Source organism: Polistes dominula, unplaced genomic scaffold (genome assembly GCF_049000335.1).
Source record: "Polistes dominula isolate Pdom_NZ unplaced genomic scaffold, Pdom_raw_medaka contig_269, whole genome shotgun sequence".
NCBI lineage: Eukaryota > Metazoa > Arthropoda > Insecta > Hymenoptera > Vespidae > Polistes > Polistes dominula.
In genome coordinates this window covers 228067-246637 of record NW_028300869.1, presented here as the reverse complement: position 1 = coordinate 246637, position 18571 = coordinate 228067, and the positions used below count along the sequence as shown (strand labels likewise).

General features: G+C 33.1%; 4 protein-coding genes and 1 long non-coding RNA gene across 6 annotated transcripts in view; 4 read left to right on the top strand and 1 right to left on the bottom strand.

Annotated features, from left to right (window-relative positions):
• Positions 1–18571, bottom strand: part of LOC107073512 (uncharacterized) — a 160030-nt gene that overhangs the window by 132361 nt on the left and 9098 nt on the right. The window lies entirely within an intron of this gene.
• LOC149033712 (zinc finger BED domain-containing protein 5-like) lies at positions 1572–4945 on the top strand. The gene is made up of 2 exons (XM_089170868.1): positions 1572–2537; positions 2880–4945. Exon 2 carries the CDS (start codon positions 3032–3034, stop codon positions 4943–4945), a length of 1914 nt encoding a protein of 637 aa, XP_089026994.1. The 5' UTR covers positions 1572–2537; positions 2880–3031.
• Positions 6490–7682, top strand: LOC149033711 (uncharacterized). The gene is made up of 2 exons (XR_016176105.1): positions 6490–6708; positions 7095–7682. It is a non-coding gene; the product is annotated as an uncharacterized LOC149033711 (long non-coding RNA).
• LOC107073706 (piggyBac transposable element-derived protein 4) lies at positions 10806–15561 on the top strand. Its single transcript, XM_015334401.2, has 2 exons — positions 10806–11138; positions 11237–15561. Exon 2 carries the CDS (start codon positions 11238–11240, stop codon positions 12870–12872), a length of 1635 nt encoding a protein of 544 aa, XP_015189887.2. The 5' UTR covers positions 10806–11138; position 11237; the 3' UTR covers positions 12873–15561.
• On the top strand, positions 15584–17845 carry LOC107073616 (uncharacterized). The gene is made up of 2 exons (XM_089171124.1): positions 15584–17008; positions 17361–17845. The coding sequence occupies exons 1-2, from the start codon at positions 16636–16638 to the stop codon at positions 17756–17758; spliced, it is 771 nt and encodes a 256-aa protein (XP_089027250.1). The 5' UTR covers positions 15584–16635; the 3' UTR covers positions 17759–17845.

Sequence of the window (18571 nt, the reverse complement as noted above, 5' to 3'; positions counted from 1 at the left end):
ATGTTAAAGGGAAACCCTTACTTGTACATTGTAATCGGTGCAAATTCGCTAATACTAATTTGTTGCAGGAATGCTGCTAACCATAATATTGATGAGCCTGTTGCCAGGCCAATCATCCAGCAACTTACAGGAGAAGAAGCCTCCATACTACATTCATACGTTCACTACACTACCAGCAGTCTACTTGGAGCAACTAGGCGAGGTTCGTCTTTATCATTCTACGTGGACTCTGCTCGCATACGTCGACCACAACGATCTCGAGGTCCATGAGCGTCACCTTATCCGAGGAACGACACTTGTTTTAAGAACTTGTAAAGACTGTCTTCAAAAAACGTCTATTCGCAACCTGCAGCATCAACTATTAATGGCTAACGACAGTCGCGAACGACTATTCTCCTCCATTGGACATCAAGTAACAAATACAAGGCGCCGACGAGGTTTACTCGACCCGCTCGGCGACATATGTAAAATCTTATTTGGCACTATGAGTGCCAGCGACGCGCAATATTATAATAGCGAAATAGATTTAGTACATAAGGATAGCAAGCGTAACGCGGAATTATTCAAAAATCAAACCCAATTAGTAAAGATATCTTTAGAAAAAACCAACGAAATGTTAATCTATCTATCTATCTATATATATATAAAAATCTCGTGTCACAGTTTTCGTTCCCATACTCCTCCGAAACGGCTTGACCGATTTTGATGAAATTTTTTGTGCTTATCCGGTATCTATGAGAATCGGCCAACATCTATTTTTCATCCCCCTAAATGTTAGGGGTAGTCCACCCCTAAACTTTTTTTTTCATTTTTTAGACAAAATTTTTAATTTCTATTTTTTTATGATACAACATACAAAAATACATACAATCCTCAATTTTCATCCTTCTATGATCAACCCTTATTTTTTAATAGCCATTTTAGTAATTTAATCATTTTTCCTCTCCGGTCGAAAACTGATCAATCGTCATTTATTTAGTTATTATTATCCCCGCCAGATGTCTATAGGTGTCACTTCTGACCCAGTAAACAGCACGGAGTAGGGATGAGAACGAAGCCGGTCTCCAGTGATCCCATTCGTACGATAATTTGAGGTCCTGTACGATCGAAAATTCGTGGCGTACGATCCATTTGGAATTTCGAAAACTTGATGACCTTTTTTTTTAGTCAACAAATTTTCGAGAGGTGTACCCCCACCTCAACCCTTACTCCCACCACGACTCCCACCAGCACTCCCACCACCACAATTCCCACTACCACCCACTACCATCTCACCGCCGCCCCCAGTACGATCTCCCGTTGGACGACAATTTTCATCGTTTTCATGATAGCATTTCAGAACTTGATGAGTAAAAAAAAAAAAAAAAAAAAAAAAAAAAGTCATCAAAATTTTTTTTTTCGACTTGGACACTTTCCCGTACAGCTATCGAACCGCCGATTAGACTAAACTTTTTCCACATTTCTTAAATTACAGGGGGAATAATTTTTACATTTCTTATTTTATACATTTATATTATATTCATTACATATTTTCTTCGCTCACTTCTTTACTGCGTTACGCGAAGCACCTCCCGCTCACCACCCTACTCCCCCTACACCTGTGACACTGCGACAGTCACACATAGAAGAAATAAAACACATACATCCGAAACTATATACGGACACTTTTTTTTTTTTTTTACTTCTTTTTTTTTACGTATCAAACATCGTTAATGACGTCAGTCTATCCATAGGAAACCTCACAATGAGAAAATTGAAAGTTGAGGTCCTTTCTTTTTTTTCTTTTTTTTTCTTTTTCTCTCTTTTTACTCATCAAATTTGCACACGAGTCGCTTCTACGGTTAACGGTTAAACAAAAGTTGAAGAGATGAACAACGTACAAAACAGAAGACACGAAAAAAATATGAGGATATATGACGATATATGAGGATACATGAAGATATATGACGATATAAAGAAAACAAGCTAAGAAGCAAGAAGACAGAAGAAAATGAAGAAAAGAAGCAAGAAGACAGAAGAAAACTGAATAAACGTTTGGAAAAATTGCTACAGAGCAGCATAGCACCATTTGCATACCAGCAATACCTCAGAAAGCATCTCAGAGAAACATTACTCGCTCCAATTTTTATTTTAACATTTTACTTTTTTTCAGTTTTTCTTTTTTTCAGTTTTTACTTTTACAGCTTTTTTTTTATTAACATATTACCAACATTAGGACGTCACAGAAGATCACACGACAACAAAGAAGTTTTACTAATTTTACAGGTAAATATTTTAAAATTATTAATCCAGGTAATTTTTAAAGGATAAACATATTCTCAAAATTTTATTAAGTCTTTGAATTTTTTTCAACTATTTAATTAGTATTCTATTTATTTTGTCATTTTAGTCTTTACATTTAGAACAGGGCGATTTCAACATTTAGAACAGATAGGACATATAGGACATATAGGACAGATAGGACATATAGGACATATAGGACATATAGGACAGATAGGACAGATAAAATAGCCGCTACAGAATCTACTATAATTTCAGTAAGTCTATATAAATCTATGTAAACATATAGTAACATCACGGAAGATCGCACAAAAAAAAGTATGTTAAAAATTGATCAAGTAAATATTTGATAATTATTAATCCAGGTATTTTTTAAAGGATAAACATATCCTCAAAATTGAATATAGTCTTATAATTTTTTTCAACAATTTAATTATTAGTCTATTTATTCAGTCATTTAACGCTATAAATTAATTATGTTATGCAGATTATTACTGTTGTAACATTATCTAATGAAGTTCATAGTAAAAAATATGACCCGATCATTTTATGTATTCAATTATACATGTTTTATTTTGAGCTAAAAATTTATTCCGTAGGTATTAACGAACATTTGAGTTTTGCTGAAAGAAGAGAAGAGTTATTTTTTAAACATATTTTTTAAATTAATTTGCAAACATATTTTGTAACACTTCTTCTTTAATTATTCAAGTTTTTATTTCTTTCGCATTTTATATTGATTATATTTATAATGACAGATAACACATCTCTTACGCAATTTAAAAAACAAAGCACACGGCGGCCACAAAAGTTCCGTAGGGAGTGGCTTAATAATCCGGATTTTTGTTCGTGGCTCCGGCCTCATTCTGATAAATTAAAAGCTCAATGCTCACTCTGCAAAGCAACAATCACTGCGGAGTTATCGGTTATTCGCAAACATGCGACTAATAAGTCTCATTTAATAATGTTAAAAGGTTTAAATAAACAAGCGAAAATGTCTAATTTTATAGAAAAAGCTTCAAATGAAGTTCGAAATGATTCAATGAATCATAAAGTTTCCCGCGCAGAAATTAAATTGTGTAGTTTTTTTGCAGAACACAATGTACCTTTTAAGATTATGGATCACTTAACACCGTTACTCCAGGAGTGTTTTCCTGATAGTGACATTATAAAGGAAGTCCGATTAAAATCTTCGAAAAGCGCATGTGTTATTAAAAACGTAATCGGATTTGCTGAAAAAGAAGAACTAGCTAGTAAATTACAAAAAACTCATTTTAGTGTATTGATAGATGAGTCAACTGACATTTCAATGACTCAAACATTGTGCATTATCGTACGGTATTACGATGAATCTCTAGGAAAAATAGTTAGTCATTTTTGGGAGTTATGTAGAATTTTTAATGATAATTCTAGAGAAGTATCTGCTACAGCAGAGCATCTTTTTAATTGTGTCCGGGAATCTTTTCAACGTTTTTCTGTATCTTTTGATAAAATTATTGGTTTCGGGTCAGACGGTTGTAATGCGATGATGGGTAAACATAATTCAGTAAGAACAAGATTTGAAGATAGTTGTCCTAACATTTACATCATGACGTGTATTTGTCATTCGCTTCACCTTTGTGCCAGTGAAGCTTGTGACGCAATACCGTCTGATTGTGAAAAATTATTTCATTCAATTTATAATCACTTTTCATCAAGTTCTAAGCGGCAGCATGAATTTAAACAATATCAACAATTTTTAGAGTTGAAAAATCATAAAATTTTGTGTCCAGTGGAGACTCGATGGCTTTCAGTAACGGCTGTAATTACCAGGCTTCTAGAGCAGTGGGACGCGTTAACTTTATATTTTAATAATATCGTTTACGATATAGAAACAAAAAGATCCAATTCACGAAAAACTTCTTCGGCTTTAAATTTTGAAATAGAAGAATTTATACTTCAAAACCTTAATAATCCAATTACAAAATTATATTATCATTTTCTGGAATGGATTTTACCTAAATTCACAAATTTAAACAAACTTTTTCAATCCGAGAAACCATTAATTACAGTCGTTCATAAAAAAATGAGTTCTACATATATAGAAATATTTAAAAATTTTATGATCCCGGATTACGTTAATAAAACACCGTTAAGTTTGATTAATCCGGCCGATGAATCTAAATATATAAATATTATGAATGTTTACACGGGTGTTTATTCAATGGATTTTTTTAACAAGCCGGAGTACTCGACATCTCCACGAAAAGAAGTAAAAATCGAATTCCTTACAAATTGTAGAAATTTTTTCGTAAAAGGCTGCTTAGCAATAAAGAAAAGGTATGATTTCGAGAATGTACTATTAAAAAATCTAACTATTATTAATCCTGAAGAAGCTGTTTCTCAATTAACACGAAATAAAACACCTTCTTTATTACCGGTAATGCGACAACTACCTCGACTTGTCCCTACACAATGCTACCAATCAATCGACGACGAGTGGCGACAGCTACCAAATTTTATTTTACCGGAAAATATTAAAATCACCGATCCTGTAGATGCATTTTGGCACAAACTAAAAAAATTTGAAGATTCAGATGAAATTTATTCTTTTAAAAATCTTGCTAGTTTTTTTAAGTATAATGTCACTACCGTTGTCAAACGCAGATTGCGAGCGTATTTTTAGTAAAATTAATTTAATTAAAACAAAAACTCGGAATAAATTATCTGTAGAAACGCTTAATGGGTTGTTACTGTCTAGTCAAAGAGTAGATTCTAATTGTGTAAATTATGAACCCAGTCAACGGGAATATAATTTAATAAAAAATTCTTTATATGTTAGTGAAGAGAAAAGTAATAATGATAAAAACATAAACGAAGAAGAAGTGAATTTCGAAATGACAGACATGGACGACTGATTAGAGCCAAAGTAATTGTTTTGTTTAAGATTATTTGTTAAACCATTGAAATAATTTAATATATTGTTATAAATTTTGTTATGTTTTTTTGAAAGTTTAATTGAATTGATTGTTAATTAGGTTGTATGAAAGTATAATGTAAAAAATGTATTAAGTTGAGAAGTATGAAAATCGAATGGAATTATGTCGCATAATTGCATTCGAATTTCATACTTGACAGTCTAATATAATATTGTATAATAATTATTTAATGTATTTAAAAAATGACAGACATGGACGATTGATTAGAGCCAAAGTAATTGTTTTGTTTAAGATTATTTGTTAAATCATTGAAATAATTTAATATATTGTTATAAATTTTGTTATGTTCTTTTGAAAGTTTAATTGAATTGATTGTTAATTAGGTAATATTAAAGTATAACGTAAAAAACTATTTAAATAAAAAAGAAATGTTAAATTCAATGTTATTACCGAAGAAAAAGAAAAGTGGATGATTTCTTATGTTTCTGTTTAATAAATCAGTAATAATAAACATTTAAATAAATTATGTTTTGATACTTTAATTGTAGTAACTGTAAGAATGCGTAACGTTATGCTTATATGTAGCAGTATCGTAATGCGTTACATGAGTATTGAAGGAAAAAAATAGCTAGAAAACTTGTCATTCCATTTAATAATGGAGCAATGATGTAGGCATAGATTTGAAAGTGCTGTGGAATTCTTTTCGACATGCGTTGATGTTGAAGTATCGATATATCGAAGCATCGATATATCGAAGTTTCGGCATATCGAAGCATCGATATATCGAAGTTTTGGTACACATCGATTGTGTTGTTCCGCCATTGCTGGAATGATACTGTTGGAAGGGGAAAAAAGGATGCTTTTGGGGTTTCTGTGCAGCTATCGAACCGCTGATAAGACTAAAGCAATAATGAACGTTTTCAACCTAAGAAAAAAAAAAAAAAAAAAAGGTCATCAAAATTTTTTTTTTCGACTTGGACACTTTCCCGTACAGCTATCGAACCGCCGATTAGACTAAACGAAAAATGAACGTTTTCTACCTAAAAAAAAAAAAAAAAAAAAAGTCATCAACTTTGAAAAAGTTGGAACTTGGAAACTTTTTCCACATTTTGAAAATTTTGTCCGAGAAAATGTTGGATTTTTGTCCGATTTCAAATTTTCCCGGGGCGTACGATAATTTTGTGCCGCGTACGATAATTTTGCGCCCCTGTGTCCATCAAACGAACTAAAGTCTCTGGGATCACTGCCGGTCTCCTTTCTTTCTCACTCCCTACACAGTTGTCGCCCATCATTATTGTTTATGCATCAAGTGTAGTAGTAACGTTGACAATTATTATTTTGCTATCTCAGTGTAACTCTTATATTAACTTTTAATCATTCCTATTTTATCAATAATAATTAAATTATCAATTTTGAGTGTATTTTGCACGATTAGTTAATCAAGTGATTTTATAACCTCAAAAGTACTCAACACGTGACACGAGCTTCCAATAACAACGGATTTTGTGTTGTAAGTATACTTTTTTTTATTTATATCGAAAATGTTGTTGATCTTATAAAAATGTAATTTTAATTTAATTTTATTAAAAAAATGTAATTGAACAATTAAGATTTTCATAGTTTCCAAAAAATCAATCATTATGAATCTTTATTTTGAAATGTCAATGGAAATATTGGTTGTATGAAAAAATTATAAGAGACAATGTTTTCATAAAATTTAATTTTTTACTTTTGTTTGAAAAATTTTTCCATAAAACTTATATTTTTGTTATAATTTCATAAATTAAAACTAATCATTTCAAAACTGCGACAAAAATCCTGGCCCTAATTATACTTTTAACATTTTTCATCATTAAATAATTTCATTAATTCTATTTATGTATGTTTTGCTCGAAGGATTACTATGCGTATCGGTTGATGATTAGACGCGGTCAGGACAAAATCATTCTACGATTTCGTGAACTTTGCCAACAATTCATAGTAGACATGTACGTGAAGATAGGGAGCGAATGACTATGATACTTACGATTTAATCAACAGAAACTGCGTGCGGAAGAATACAATCACTTGCGTGGGACTATTGTAAACAACGCCGAAACCGCAGAAATTGGTAATTCAGTCATTCTACCATAATCGTACATAGGCAGTCCACGTTACATGCAAGAATATAAAAAGGAAGCTATGACTTTCGTGCTAAAATACGAACGGAAAAACATCGTACAATCCATAAAACTTACAGATTTATAATGTTTCTTTTAGTGTTATTATGATTAGTGATTATCATATTATTGCGATATGTAAATATATAATAGATTAATTGATGTTATTAAGTACAATGAATTAAAGAAATGGATGTTTGGTGTTTTGAAATTATGCTAGGTGCTAAGTTGGAAAAAAACGAATGTAATAAAACAAATTTCAATAAGATAAGATAAGCAGTTTCAGAATTATTAATAGACAAATAAATTGTGACACTGATTTTTATATATAGACTTTTATTTAGTAATTAATATATAGAATAAAAAATTATATAATGAATTTTATTAATTAATAAATTATCTTTGTTTTATCAGTTTTACGTTCTTTCATTTAACGATTTTTAAATCGATCTGATTTTGAAAAAGTTTTCACCTCAAAAAAAGCCACAGCAACGCGTGGCCGGGGCACCCTAGTAGACTATAAAAATAAGTTAAGGGTCATAGAGGAAAATTTTAGCACTTTTTCCAAGCAGAACGCAAACGGTAGAGAAACTGAACAAATATTTAGTCATGTATTTGATTTAGAAGTAGCAACCACCGAGTATATACGAACCTTAGACTTACTCCACCAGGCAATCATAAATGCTAGAAGGGGTGACATATCTCCACAGTTAATTGAACCGGCGCTCTTAAAAGACGTCTTATTACAAATTAGATCAAAGGAAGGCTCCGATCGCTTACCGATAGAAATCAACGATAATAATTACTTTGAATATCTAACCGTTAGTGAAATAAGCATAGCGTCTATCAAAAATAGACTACTGTATCACATAAAAGTCCCCATCATGGAAAAAGATATATTTAAAGCAATCTAAACTAGTAGTCATACCCGGTAGAAGTAAGGAAGGACGGTTCATCTATATAGACAATCAATATGAATACATTTTAACAAACTTAGCTAGAACCGTAATCACACCCATAGACAAGGAATACCTAAAAGATTGTAAAACATTAGAGGGTAAATATATTTGTAAAAGAAAAGCAGCCAAGTTTCTCACAAATATGCAAGGTGCATGTCTAAAATAAACTATAAATTCTGTAGATTACGTAGACGCCTCCAAATGCACACCTCACATGCTTGTCATAAACTCACTCACATTCATTGCCTTATCAAATGGCCGGTCTTGGGTTGCTATACCGCCCACCGAACAAGAAATAAAAATCATTTGTAATAATTTATTATACAGTACTACTATAAGAGAACCATGCATATTATCTATGAGACCTGGTTGCACTGCGGCAACAGATACAGCAATATTAGGCGCGCAGAGTAACACAAACAGCGAAAATCAAGAGAAAATCAAATTAGATATTATTCACTTTAATATAACATCATTACAAGACGATCTTAACAAAATCGATAATGCAACATTATATAGTCTTAAATCTTTAGAATCACCGAAGATAGACACATCCGACTTTAAATTATATGGCAAAAAATTGGACGAACTAGTAAATGAGGCCGAAGTGATAGGTAGTCATATGCGAACTCGCACTCTTATAGAAAGAGCTTCGTACTGGATGCCTTATGCGGGTTATGGCCTCCTAGCAACCCTTTGTTTGTACATTGGAATCAAATGCAAAATATTCAAATTATTATCAAGATCAGCAGAACCTTGTACCGTAGTATATATGTAACAACTGTTTCAATTCAGGGGGAAAACACAAGATTTCACAAGACACAGAGTGCTCTATAGCTTTAAAAAGTATTAGGGACATAAGACCAAGTACTTCCGTTCATGTACAATCACCAATGACGAAAAGAAAGCGTAGCTTCAGATTAGCCATTCCATTATCAGAATTTGATGAAAATTCTATATAAATCTATAATTTTCATTCTTATCGGAGGAGGGGGAGGGTTAGGCCCAACGTGAACTATACCTGCTTAAATGTATTATCTTGATCCCTTGGAAAACCTGTTTAAACCTGATAGGGCTAGTAGATAAAACCTACACTTGCGCTGCATACTAATTTAAGGAATATCCGTTTCTACTTTTTCACGCCGAACATAAAATTTGGAACTTTAAACAATCCCCCACAGCACCGTGGGAACACCAATAAGAATCCCTTAACTTATGAAAAAACGCCCTTCTTCTAGAACATTCCTTGTTCCGATTTCCCTTACAAGGGGCTCCTTCAACATCCGAAACTCTCTTCTATCCTGGCCGTTACGCTTGTAAGTTGTTTTGTATCCGAACGTAAATCTGTTTTAAATAAAAGTTATTCTTTCCAAAACTTGGAAATCCTTGTTTTTAATACAATCACAAGAATTCAATAGGCCGAATTCTTACGTTATTCGGAAATAGACGCGAATTTAACTTCACGTGAACATTTCCGCGTAACAAATAAATAATATTTATATTTTAGGACGCAAAATGATTCGTACCGATACTCTATTTAATTACCCAACTGCTTCAACTGATATTGGTACAATAATAGGAGAAAAATTTTCCAATTCAGCAACAATATTTTCAATCAAATTAATAAAAAATAAGTGTATTTTATTGAATAGCAATAACAATCTCTGTGCAATATCTTTATTGCATATGTAATTGAATTAATAAACTATTCATCAAATCTATTATAAATAATAATTTCCAAATAACAGCATAAACATGTATATCTTTATAAAAACTATCACTTGTAAAATTTTTTGCATTTAGTGTTCTTAAAAATGTGACAGAATAACCGAAAGATTTCACGCGATTTTTATCGAGCATTCAAAACGCGCATCAGGGATTGAGTGTATATAAAGAAAAGTGGGAGAAATTGACTGTAATTATAAAATTACTTAACAATGATAGCCACATCTCATCGATTGACAAGCAACGCAATCATCAGGCAGCTCAGCATCGGGGCGATGACCCACAAGCAACAACGCAACAGCGTGCTATACAATTAACAATAAAGGAACAACAATTATTCGATTCACATTGATTCACATTCCTCCACAATCCATTAAAACCTTTTTTACGATAAATAAATAACATCGTACTGATCAAGGCACCTGTACACAACAGTGTGTTAAAAGAGGAAATTTACATGAGGGTTCCTGAAGGCGTAAAAAGCAATAGTGATCAAGTATGCAAATTGAATAAAACTTTATATGGTCTAAAACAATCTGCTAGATGTTGGTTCGAAATGTTTGATAAAGCCCTTTTAGAAAAAGGATTCCGAAATTCGTCAGTAGATCCTTGCATTTATATTTTGGATAAAAAGAATATTTGGAGAATATATATGTGGTACTATATGTGGATGATCTTGTGATTGTAACTGCTGGGATAGAGAAAATGAGAGCTTTTAACCCTTTCATTACGGGTGCCGCCTATAGGCGGCGGCCGCGCGACGACCTGTGTGTACGGGTGCCGCCTATAGGCGGCGGCCGCACGACGACCTGTGCCGGCTCACGCTGGTAAAAAGAAATGTACTGTACCGATAGAGTATCTCTTGATTCTATCGACCCATATTGGATTAAATCCTAATAGAAATATATCCTGCATACGAAAGAAGCTTTTGTTTTTTTCTACTGGATACTGGAATATTTGTACGATACAAGACGCGACTATATGAAACCAGGATTATAGTACAAAATCGCTCTTGAACCGTTATAAGTAATTGAAAGAAAGCGAGAGAAATTGGAAAGATTAGTGTCTAATTTTACAGTTTTGAGGTTAATTTTCAGGTTAGAAACATTTGATAAACATTTGATCATACTTGAACATTTTGTTTGAAGCTTTGTTAAAAATTTGTTTTATATAATGTTTTTTGCGCCCTTGTTAGAATGTCACGGTGGAATTCAAAGAGAAATCTATTTTTCAATGGATTGACTGATACAGAGTCCGATTCCGAAAATGAAAACGAAAATAATTTCATTGTACACAGAAAAAAAAGGACTATATGTGATACCTCACACTCAGAAATAGAAAAGGATGACGAAGATAATGACGACCACTGCGACACATGGACTTCAAAAACTTTCGTTCCTAAAATACATCCGTTTACGGCAAAACATGCAGGGATTATACCAAATATCAGCAGATCGGCAAAAATCATTGATTATTTTGAACTTTTCGTCTCAGAAGAGTTCGTACAATACATTGCAAACGAAACGAATGATTATTGGACAAAAAAAGAAAACAACAATATGAAGGATGTAAACGGAACAACAGTATCCGAATTGTACTGTTTTTTCGCTCTTTCATTTCTTATGACACGTAATAAGAAATTATCCTTGGTCGAATATTGGAGTAAAGATATACTTCTGCGTAGCGATGTCTTCGGTGAAATTATGGCTAGAGATCGATATTTGAAACTGTTAGAGATGCTACATTTCAGCCATGATGTTAGAGCCACCAATGATCGGATATATAAAATAAGGAACATCATTGATATGCTCCGAAAAGCATTTAGCGAATCATTCTATCCCTATCAAAAATTATGTATTGACGAGAGTTTGCTTTTGTATAAAGGGCGATTATCTTTTAAACAATATATTCCTTCGAAGAGAAGTAGATTCGGCATTAAATCGTTTATACTTAGTGACTGCCGAACAGGGTTTGTGCAAGATATTATTGTGTATGCCGGATCATCGACCGAAGTCCATAGCGAAAATAAGGAAATTGGGAAGTCGGGAGCAATAGTAGAAACACTTTTGAAGCCCTACTTAGGAAAAGGCCATACCCTGTTTGTAGACAACTGGTATTCCAGTCCAGCCTTGTTCAATTTATTATATAACAACTACACAAATGCATGCGGAACTGTAAGCAAAAGACGCAAAGGAATGCCGAAGATTCATGATAGACTAAGAAAAGGAGAGGCATCTTTTCGGTCATCCAAAAATTTACTAGTTATAAAGTGGGCAGACAAAAAGGATGTATACATGCTGTCTACCATGCATACATCAGAATTTACAACGGTTTCTAGGCATGGCGGAAAAAAAACTACTCAAAAACCTCTCTGTGTATCAGATTACAATGATTCTATGGGTGCCGTCGATAAAGCAGATATGGTAATCAGTACTGTCAGTTCAACGCGCAAATCCTTAAAATGGTACCGCAAATTCTTTTTCCATTTATTAGACATATGCGTGTGGAATGCGTATTGTCTGTATAAACATAAAACCCAAGAAGCCATTTCTATGGCCAAGTTTCAGTTAGAATTGATCCGGGAACTACTGGAAAAATATCATAAGACAACTAATTATCATCAGCGAACAGCCAATAATAATCCATTACGATTAATAGAGCGACATTTTCCTTCAGTCTATGTACCAGCTGGAAAAAACCGAAAGAGAAGGTGCGTTGTCTGCAGCGCAAACGATAAAAGACGCGAGTCTAGATACGAATGCCAAAATTGTAATGTAGGTCTCTGCGTCGACCCTTGTTTTAGGATTTATCATTCTCAATTACATTACTAAAAGTTATAATTTAATGTCTAAGCACCCCAAATTGTATTTTTACTTATAATAATATAATAGCAAAATTTGTAAATATGTAAATAACTTAATATTCATACAATATACTCATTTTCATGTTTTTCCTATAATACGATGAAACAGTTGTTATGTAACTCTTAAAAAAGTGTACATACAAGTCAATCATAAAGTGGCGTTGAAAAACGTTAGTCCGAATATCGAAGACTACTGACGAGCAAAGTGCACACTTCGCGGCGCGGTGACCCGTTCAGTGGCGTCACTCCAGCGGAGCGGACCGCCGTAAGGAAAGGGTTAAGAGTTATCTAATGAATAAGTTTTGCATGAAAGACTTAAATGAAATTAAATGATTTTTAGGAATTAAAGTTGAGAGAATCAAAGGAAAAATAACATTAGATCAGAGTTCATATATCAAAACTATTCTTCAAAGGTTAAATATGCAAGATTTCAAGCCCGTTAATACACCTCTTCCTACTGTGTTAGATCACTTAGCTTTGAATTTGGATGAAAAATATGATGCACCCTGCCGAAATTTAATTGGATATTTGATGTACATAATGGTTTGTACAAGACTCGATATGAGTATTGCTGTGAATACCCTGAGTCGGTACTCAAATAAAAGTAACAAACAACTTTGGCAAAACCTTAAAAGAGTTCCCAGATACCTTAAAGGATCAGCTGATATTAAATTAACTTACACTAGAACCGACTATAAGACCATATTGAGTGGTTATGTCGATTCTGATTGGGGAGGTAGTGAACAAACGGATCGGAAAAGTACAACTGGATATTTATTTAAGTTATACGAACAATGTACCATCAGTTGGAATACGAAAAGACAAGCATCGGTAGCTACTTCGTTTACAGAAGCAGTATATATGGCTCTCTTTGAAGCCGTGAAAGAGGCACTCTGGATAAAATCATTAGCGTTTAGTATTAATATACATATTTCCGAACCGATTGTAATATACGAGGATAAAATGGGCTGCATCAGTATAGCAAATAATCCAGGCAATCACAGACGATCGAAACATATTAATATCAAGTACTATTTCACAAGAGAACAAGTTGAAAAAGGTGTAATAAAACTCGAATTTATTCCTACAGGTAACCAATTAGCAGACACTTTCACTAAGCCACTGCCAGCAGTCAAATGCCTGGAATTCAGAGATGGAATGGAACTTAAGTACTTATATGGATAGCAGGACTTAAAATCATTTACTATGTATTCATTTATTGTTTTAAGTGGTTGGGTGGGTTTATTTATGGGTTTCCCCACTCCTTAGCAATGAATATTGGACCATATGTATTTGTTCCCAGAAGTAGAGTATGTTGAATGAAAGGATAGTTTTTCGCACTCTTGAATTCTCGCGCGCCTCCGTGCGCAGCTGCGGGGTGGGGATTCGAGGTGTGGGGCACGATTGGTCGTTGGCGACGGCTGGGGGTTTTGTGAAATTAGTCAGTCGTCCTCTGTGCTGTCAGATCGTGGGTAAATCTTACCCTCTCCCTGTGCCACTGGGATTGCACACAATAAAAGTTTTCCATGTCCGTGTGTTTGGGATGTCGAGGAAAGCTGAGTGTAACCGAAGTTGGCGGTTGGCCACGAAGTGGCACACTATGAAAGCGACTCGTGTCGTCCGAACACATGGACACGAGTCGCTTTCATAGTGTACCACTCCGGCGTGCCCGCCAACTTCGGTTACACTCGACTTCTTTCGACATCCCAAACACACGGACATGGATAACTTTTATTGTGTGCAATCGCAGTGGCACAGGGAGAGGGTAAGATTTACCCACGATCTGACAGCACAGGTCGTCCTACGAGTTTTGTAATAACAAGAAGTGAAATAATTGTCTAATAAATTTTTGTCAAGCTCTTTTGTCTTCTATAATTCGCCATTTCTGTTACCGAGTTATATCCTAAATCCACTCACTTACACTCTGCGCGGATACTTCTATAAAACGATAGAAGTGTTTCAAGAGAGTAAACTTAGTGGAAGTTTCGTCTTGACTTTGATCATTTAATTGTTGATAGTATAATCTTATTTAAAACGACATAAAAGCGAATTAAGGGTTCATTCTGGTTCATCATTTTGAAAAAATTAATTTTTTTTTTTTTTTTTTGCATTTTTCGAAAGTAGACATATGTAGAATTATCATACAAAAATTTTAGAACGATCCGAGCAGTCTAAGTATATTATTTTGCGACCCAAACACATAAAGATATTACAGATAAAGGAGACAAACCATCTGCGATGGTGTAAGTGGAAATGTCTCTGCATGAATATAGCAGCAAAAAACAAAAGGTTGATATTGATCTGACAAAAACAGAATTACTTGAAAGATGTTTAGGTGGCCACACATTTAAAATAATAATGAGTGCTTCAACAAATGCGTTTGGGCTATGGTGCCTAAACACCTATTTAATGGTAAAAAAAATTGTTGAAATAGCTTTTAAATTGGCAGCTTGTATATTCAACGAAGGTTTTGATCCAATACTGAAAATAATGCACGTTTTGGAGATAAAACTTGGCCCTATCGCAGTCAATTACGCTAGTAACCGCGACAACACGCGCATGCGCTCAGCCAATCGTTTAAGCGGAGAAGCTTTGATAGAAGCCAGGACACAACGAAAAAAGGCTAGAGTGGAAGAAAATGAGTATTTTGAAGAAGCAGAAGGCATCGCAGAATAAGGTAAAGTCAGACTTTTTAAAAATTTGTTAAAAGAAACTCTAAACGCGTTTTTCTCGAAACAACGTTTTTTCGGTTGGCGGGCATGATATCTCCGAAACTACTCAACCGATCCTTCTGAAATTTTAACCACATACTCTACACATGAATGGCTATCTCGCATGCTACAACCAAGTCAAAATATTAATTTTTACTATTTTTTTTTTACAAAAAACTACGAAAAAAACAACGATTTTTTTCGAAAAATGGCCGTCATTTTGTTTTGTTTTCATAAAAATTGATAGTTTTAGCATACCCGATAGCCATTGTCATACTGAATTTTAAACTGTTTAATTTTTTTGTTTTAGATCACCCGTTCTCAAATTTCGATGCCCGCCAAAAGCATACCTACTTTTGAAGAGTTCACGTTTGTCTACCATTTTGGATGTCAAAAAACGTTAAAAACAATAAAAAAAAATTTTTTTTTTGTACTTCTAGAGTGTATTTATCATACCCAACAACTTTCATATGTATATGTATCCTACAAAGCCTAAAAAAAAAATCGTAAAAATAGCCTTTTTTTTCGGCGTATAAACCAGAATGAAACCTTAACACTAAACATACCATAACGGGTCAAATGACCCATTTTGAACTTTTGCATTGAAAATGCACGTATAATTTTATTGCGTTTGCACATTTGACTTCATGACTTTTTCTAAGTAATTAATGCACAGTTATAAAAATTTTTTTGTTTTGTTTTGTTTTGTTTATTCTGAGTAATCCTTGTTGTATACCGATATCTACCACACGAGTCATTTGACCCGGAGAGAATTTTTTTGTTTTATGAGATTATCGAGTCATATTTGTAGTCAGTAAGTTGCACATTCTTCTAAAGACTGTTGCGTAAAGTAGTTCAACGAAAATAGCTCAGAATAATTTCAAGAAAATATCAAATTTTAGATTGAAAATAGCTTTTTAGTGTAAGAAAAAGTGGCAAAAATTGAAAGTCTTGGTAAGTACCTAGCTTATATTTTATTTTGATAGCTATAGTAATACAGGTCATTTTTTACCCAGAAAAATGTCGAAGCAAACAAGACAGTACAAGTTCTTAGAGGATATAAATAATATTGACGAAGAGTTTTCAGAAATTAGTGAAGATGAATTTTCTGAAAATGAAGATATATTGGTTGCAAATAAAAATGAGTTTGATTCTACAGATACTGACGATGAAGAGGAAAATATTGTGAATGTATGTAGTGGCCGAAAAAGAATAAGATTACTCTCAAGTTCGGAAGAAAGTGAAGTAGAAATAAATGAACAAAATGTTGCGAATGATGAATCTGTTCGGCAACAAATGCAAGTAGGTGGCACACCTGGAAGAGCACCGCTTCATAACATTTTCAGGCAAGAAGTAGGCCCAACAGGATATGCAAAACGTCATATAATGAAAGGTAAAGTTAGTACTGCATTTTCATTGATAATTGACCACCGGATTATGAACCATATTCTTCACAAGCAAATCCCTAGCAACACAACTCCTAGCCAAAAAAACTACGTTAGTTGGAACTATTCGGTCAAATAAAAGAGAATTACCACTAATTGCGAAGCAAAAGAAAGATGATATGGAACGATTTTCATCGAAAATTTTTACAACAGGTAATTGTACTCTTACAATCTATAAAAGTAAGCTAACAAAAAAAGTACTTTTACTTAGTTCTAAACATAAATTCGTTAAAGTAGAAAACAATGATAAACGTTTACCTGAAACTGTTTCATATTACAATAAAACCAAATTTGGTGTAGACATGACCGATCAAATGGCGAGGAAATTTACTGCAAAATCTAAGTCTTGCAGATGGCCTCTCCAAGTTTTTTTCAATATCCTTGATTTAGCTGGCATAAATGCCTGGATTTTGTACAAGCAAACGACAGGAGAAAATATCTCGAGACAAGATTTTTTACTCAAGCTAGCAGAAGAACTTGGCGCCGATTTTCGAGAAGCCCGTGAACAACCAAAACAAGAAACAAATACGAAAGGATCGTTGCCTAAGTCTACTACAGATGCTTATAAACGTATGAGATGTCAAATAGGATACTGTAAAGAAAATAAAACCAACAAAATTTGCTCTAAATGTAAAAAATATGTTTGCGGAAAATGTACAATGGACACACTTATATGTAAAAAATGCGATGAACTATGAATTAAAAATTTTTATTTTTTGCTTTTGTAATAGAAATGCTCAACATACTATTTTGTTTAATTATAATAAATTTAATTTATATTTTTATTTCCTTCCTAACATCCATATTTCATACATTCAAACATGAAACATAAAGTCGGGTCATTTGACCCGCTATGGTAGAAATAGGTATATATTAAGTCTTGGTATGATTAGTGTTAATGTAAACATTTAAACGATTGAATTTTGAGGGGGCGTGTTGAATTCTACGCAGTATTCTTTATTCTGCGTTTATTATACCATATCTACAAAATACAATCGATACTTTTATGTATTTAAATAATATCCGATATCCGATGCGGGACACAGAGTGTTTTGTTCTATTGATGGGCGGCCCTTCTTAATCTTTGTTTTCTTTATCCCTACCAAGGAGCAGCTGCATCCGAAGTGCTTGGCGACGAAATATTTTTCTTTTGATTTATTCGTTATTCGTTTATTCTTTTTCTACTCCTGATTGAGTAAAGACGTGCTTCCACATTATTAGATAAAATTAAAAGAAAATAGTGTTATAAAAAAAAGTATTTTTAATATCCCCTATAACTCAATAGTCAATTTAAAGATATTATTATAAAAATACATAAAAAAATATTACAAATACGTATACTGTAAAAAAATATTAATAATAGAGACTCGTTTAATTTTAACTAATATTTTTGACTGTTAATATAAATTAACTTGAAATTAAAGAAAAATAATAATAAATAAAAACTTTTTTATATTTTTTTTAAGTATCTTTTCAATTTTAATTCTTATTAAACAAAATGCTGTTAAAAA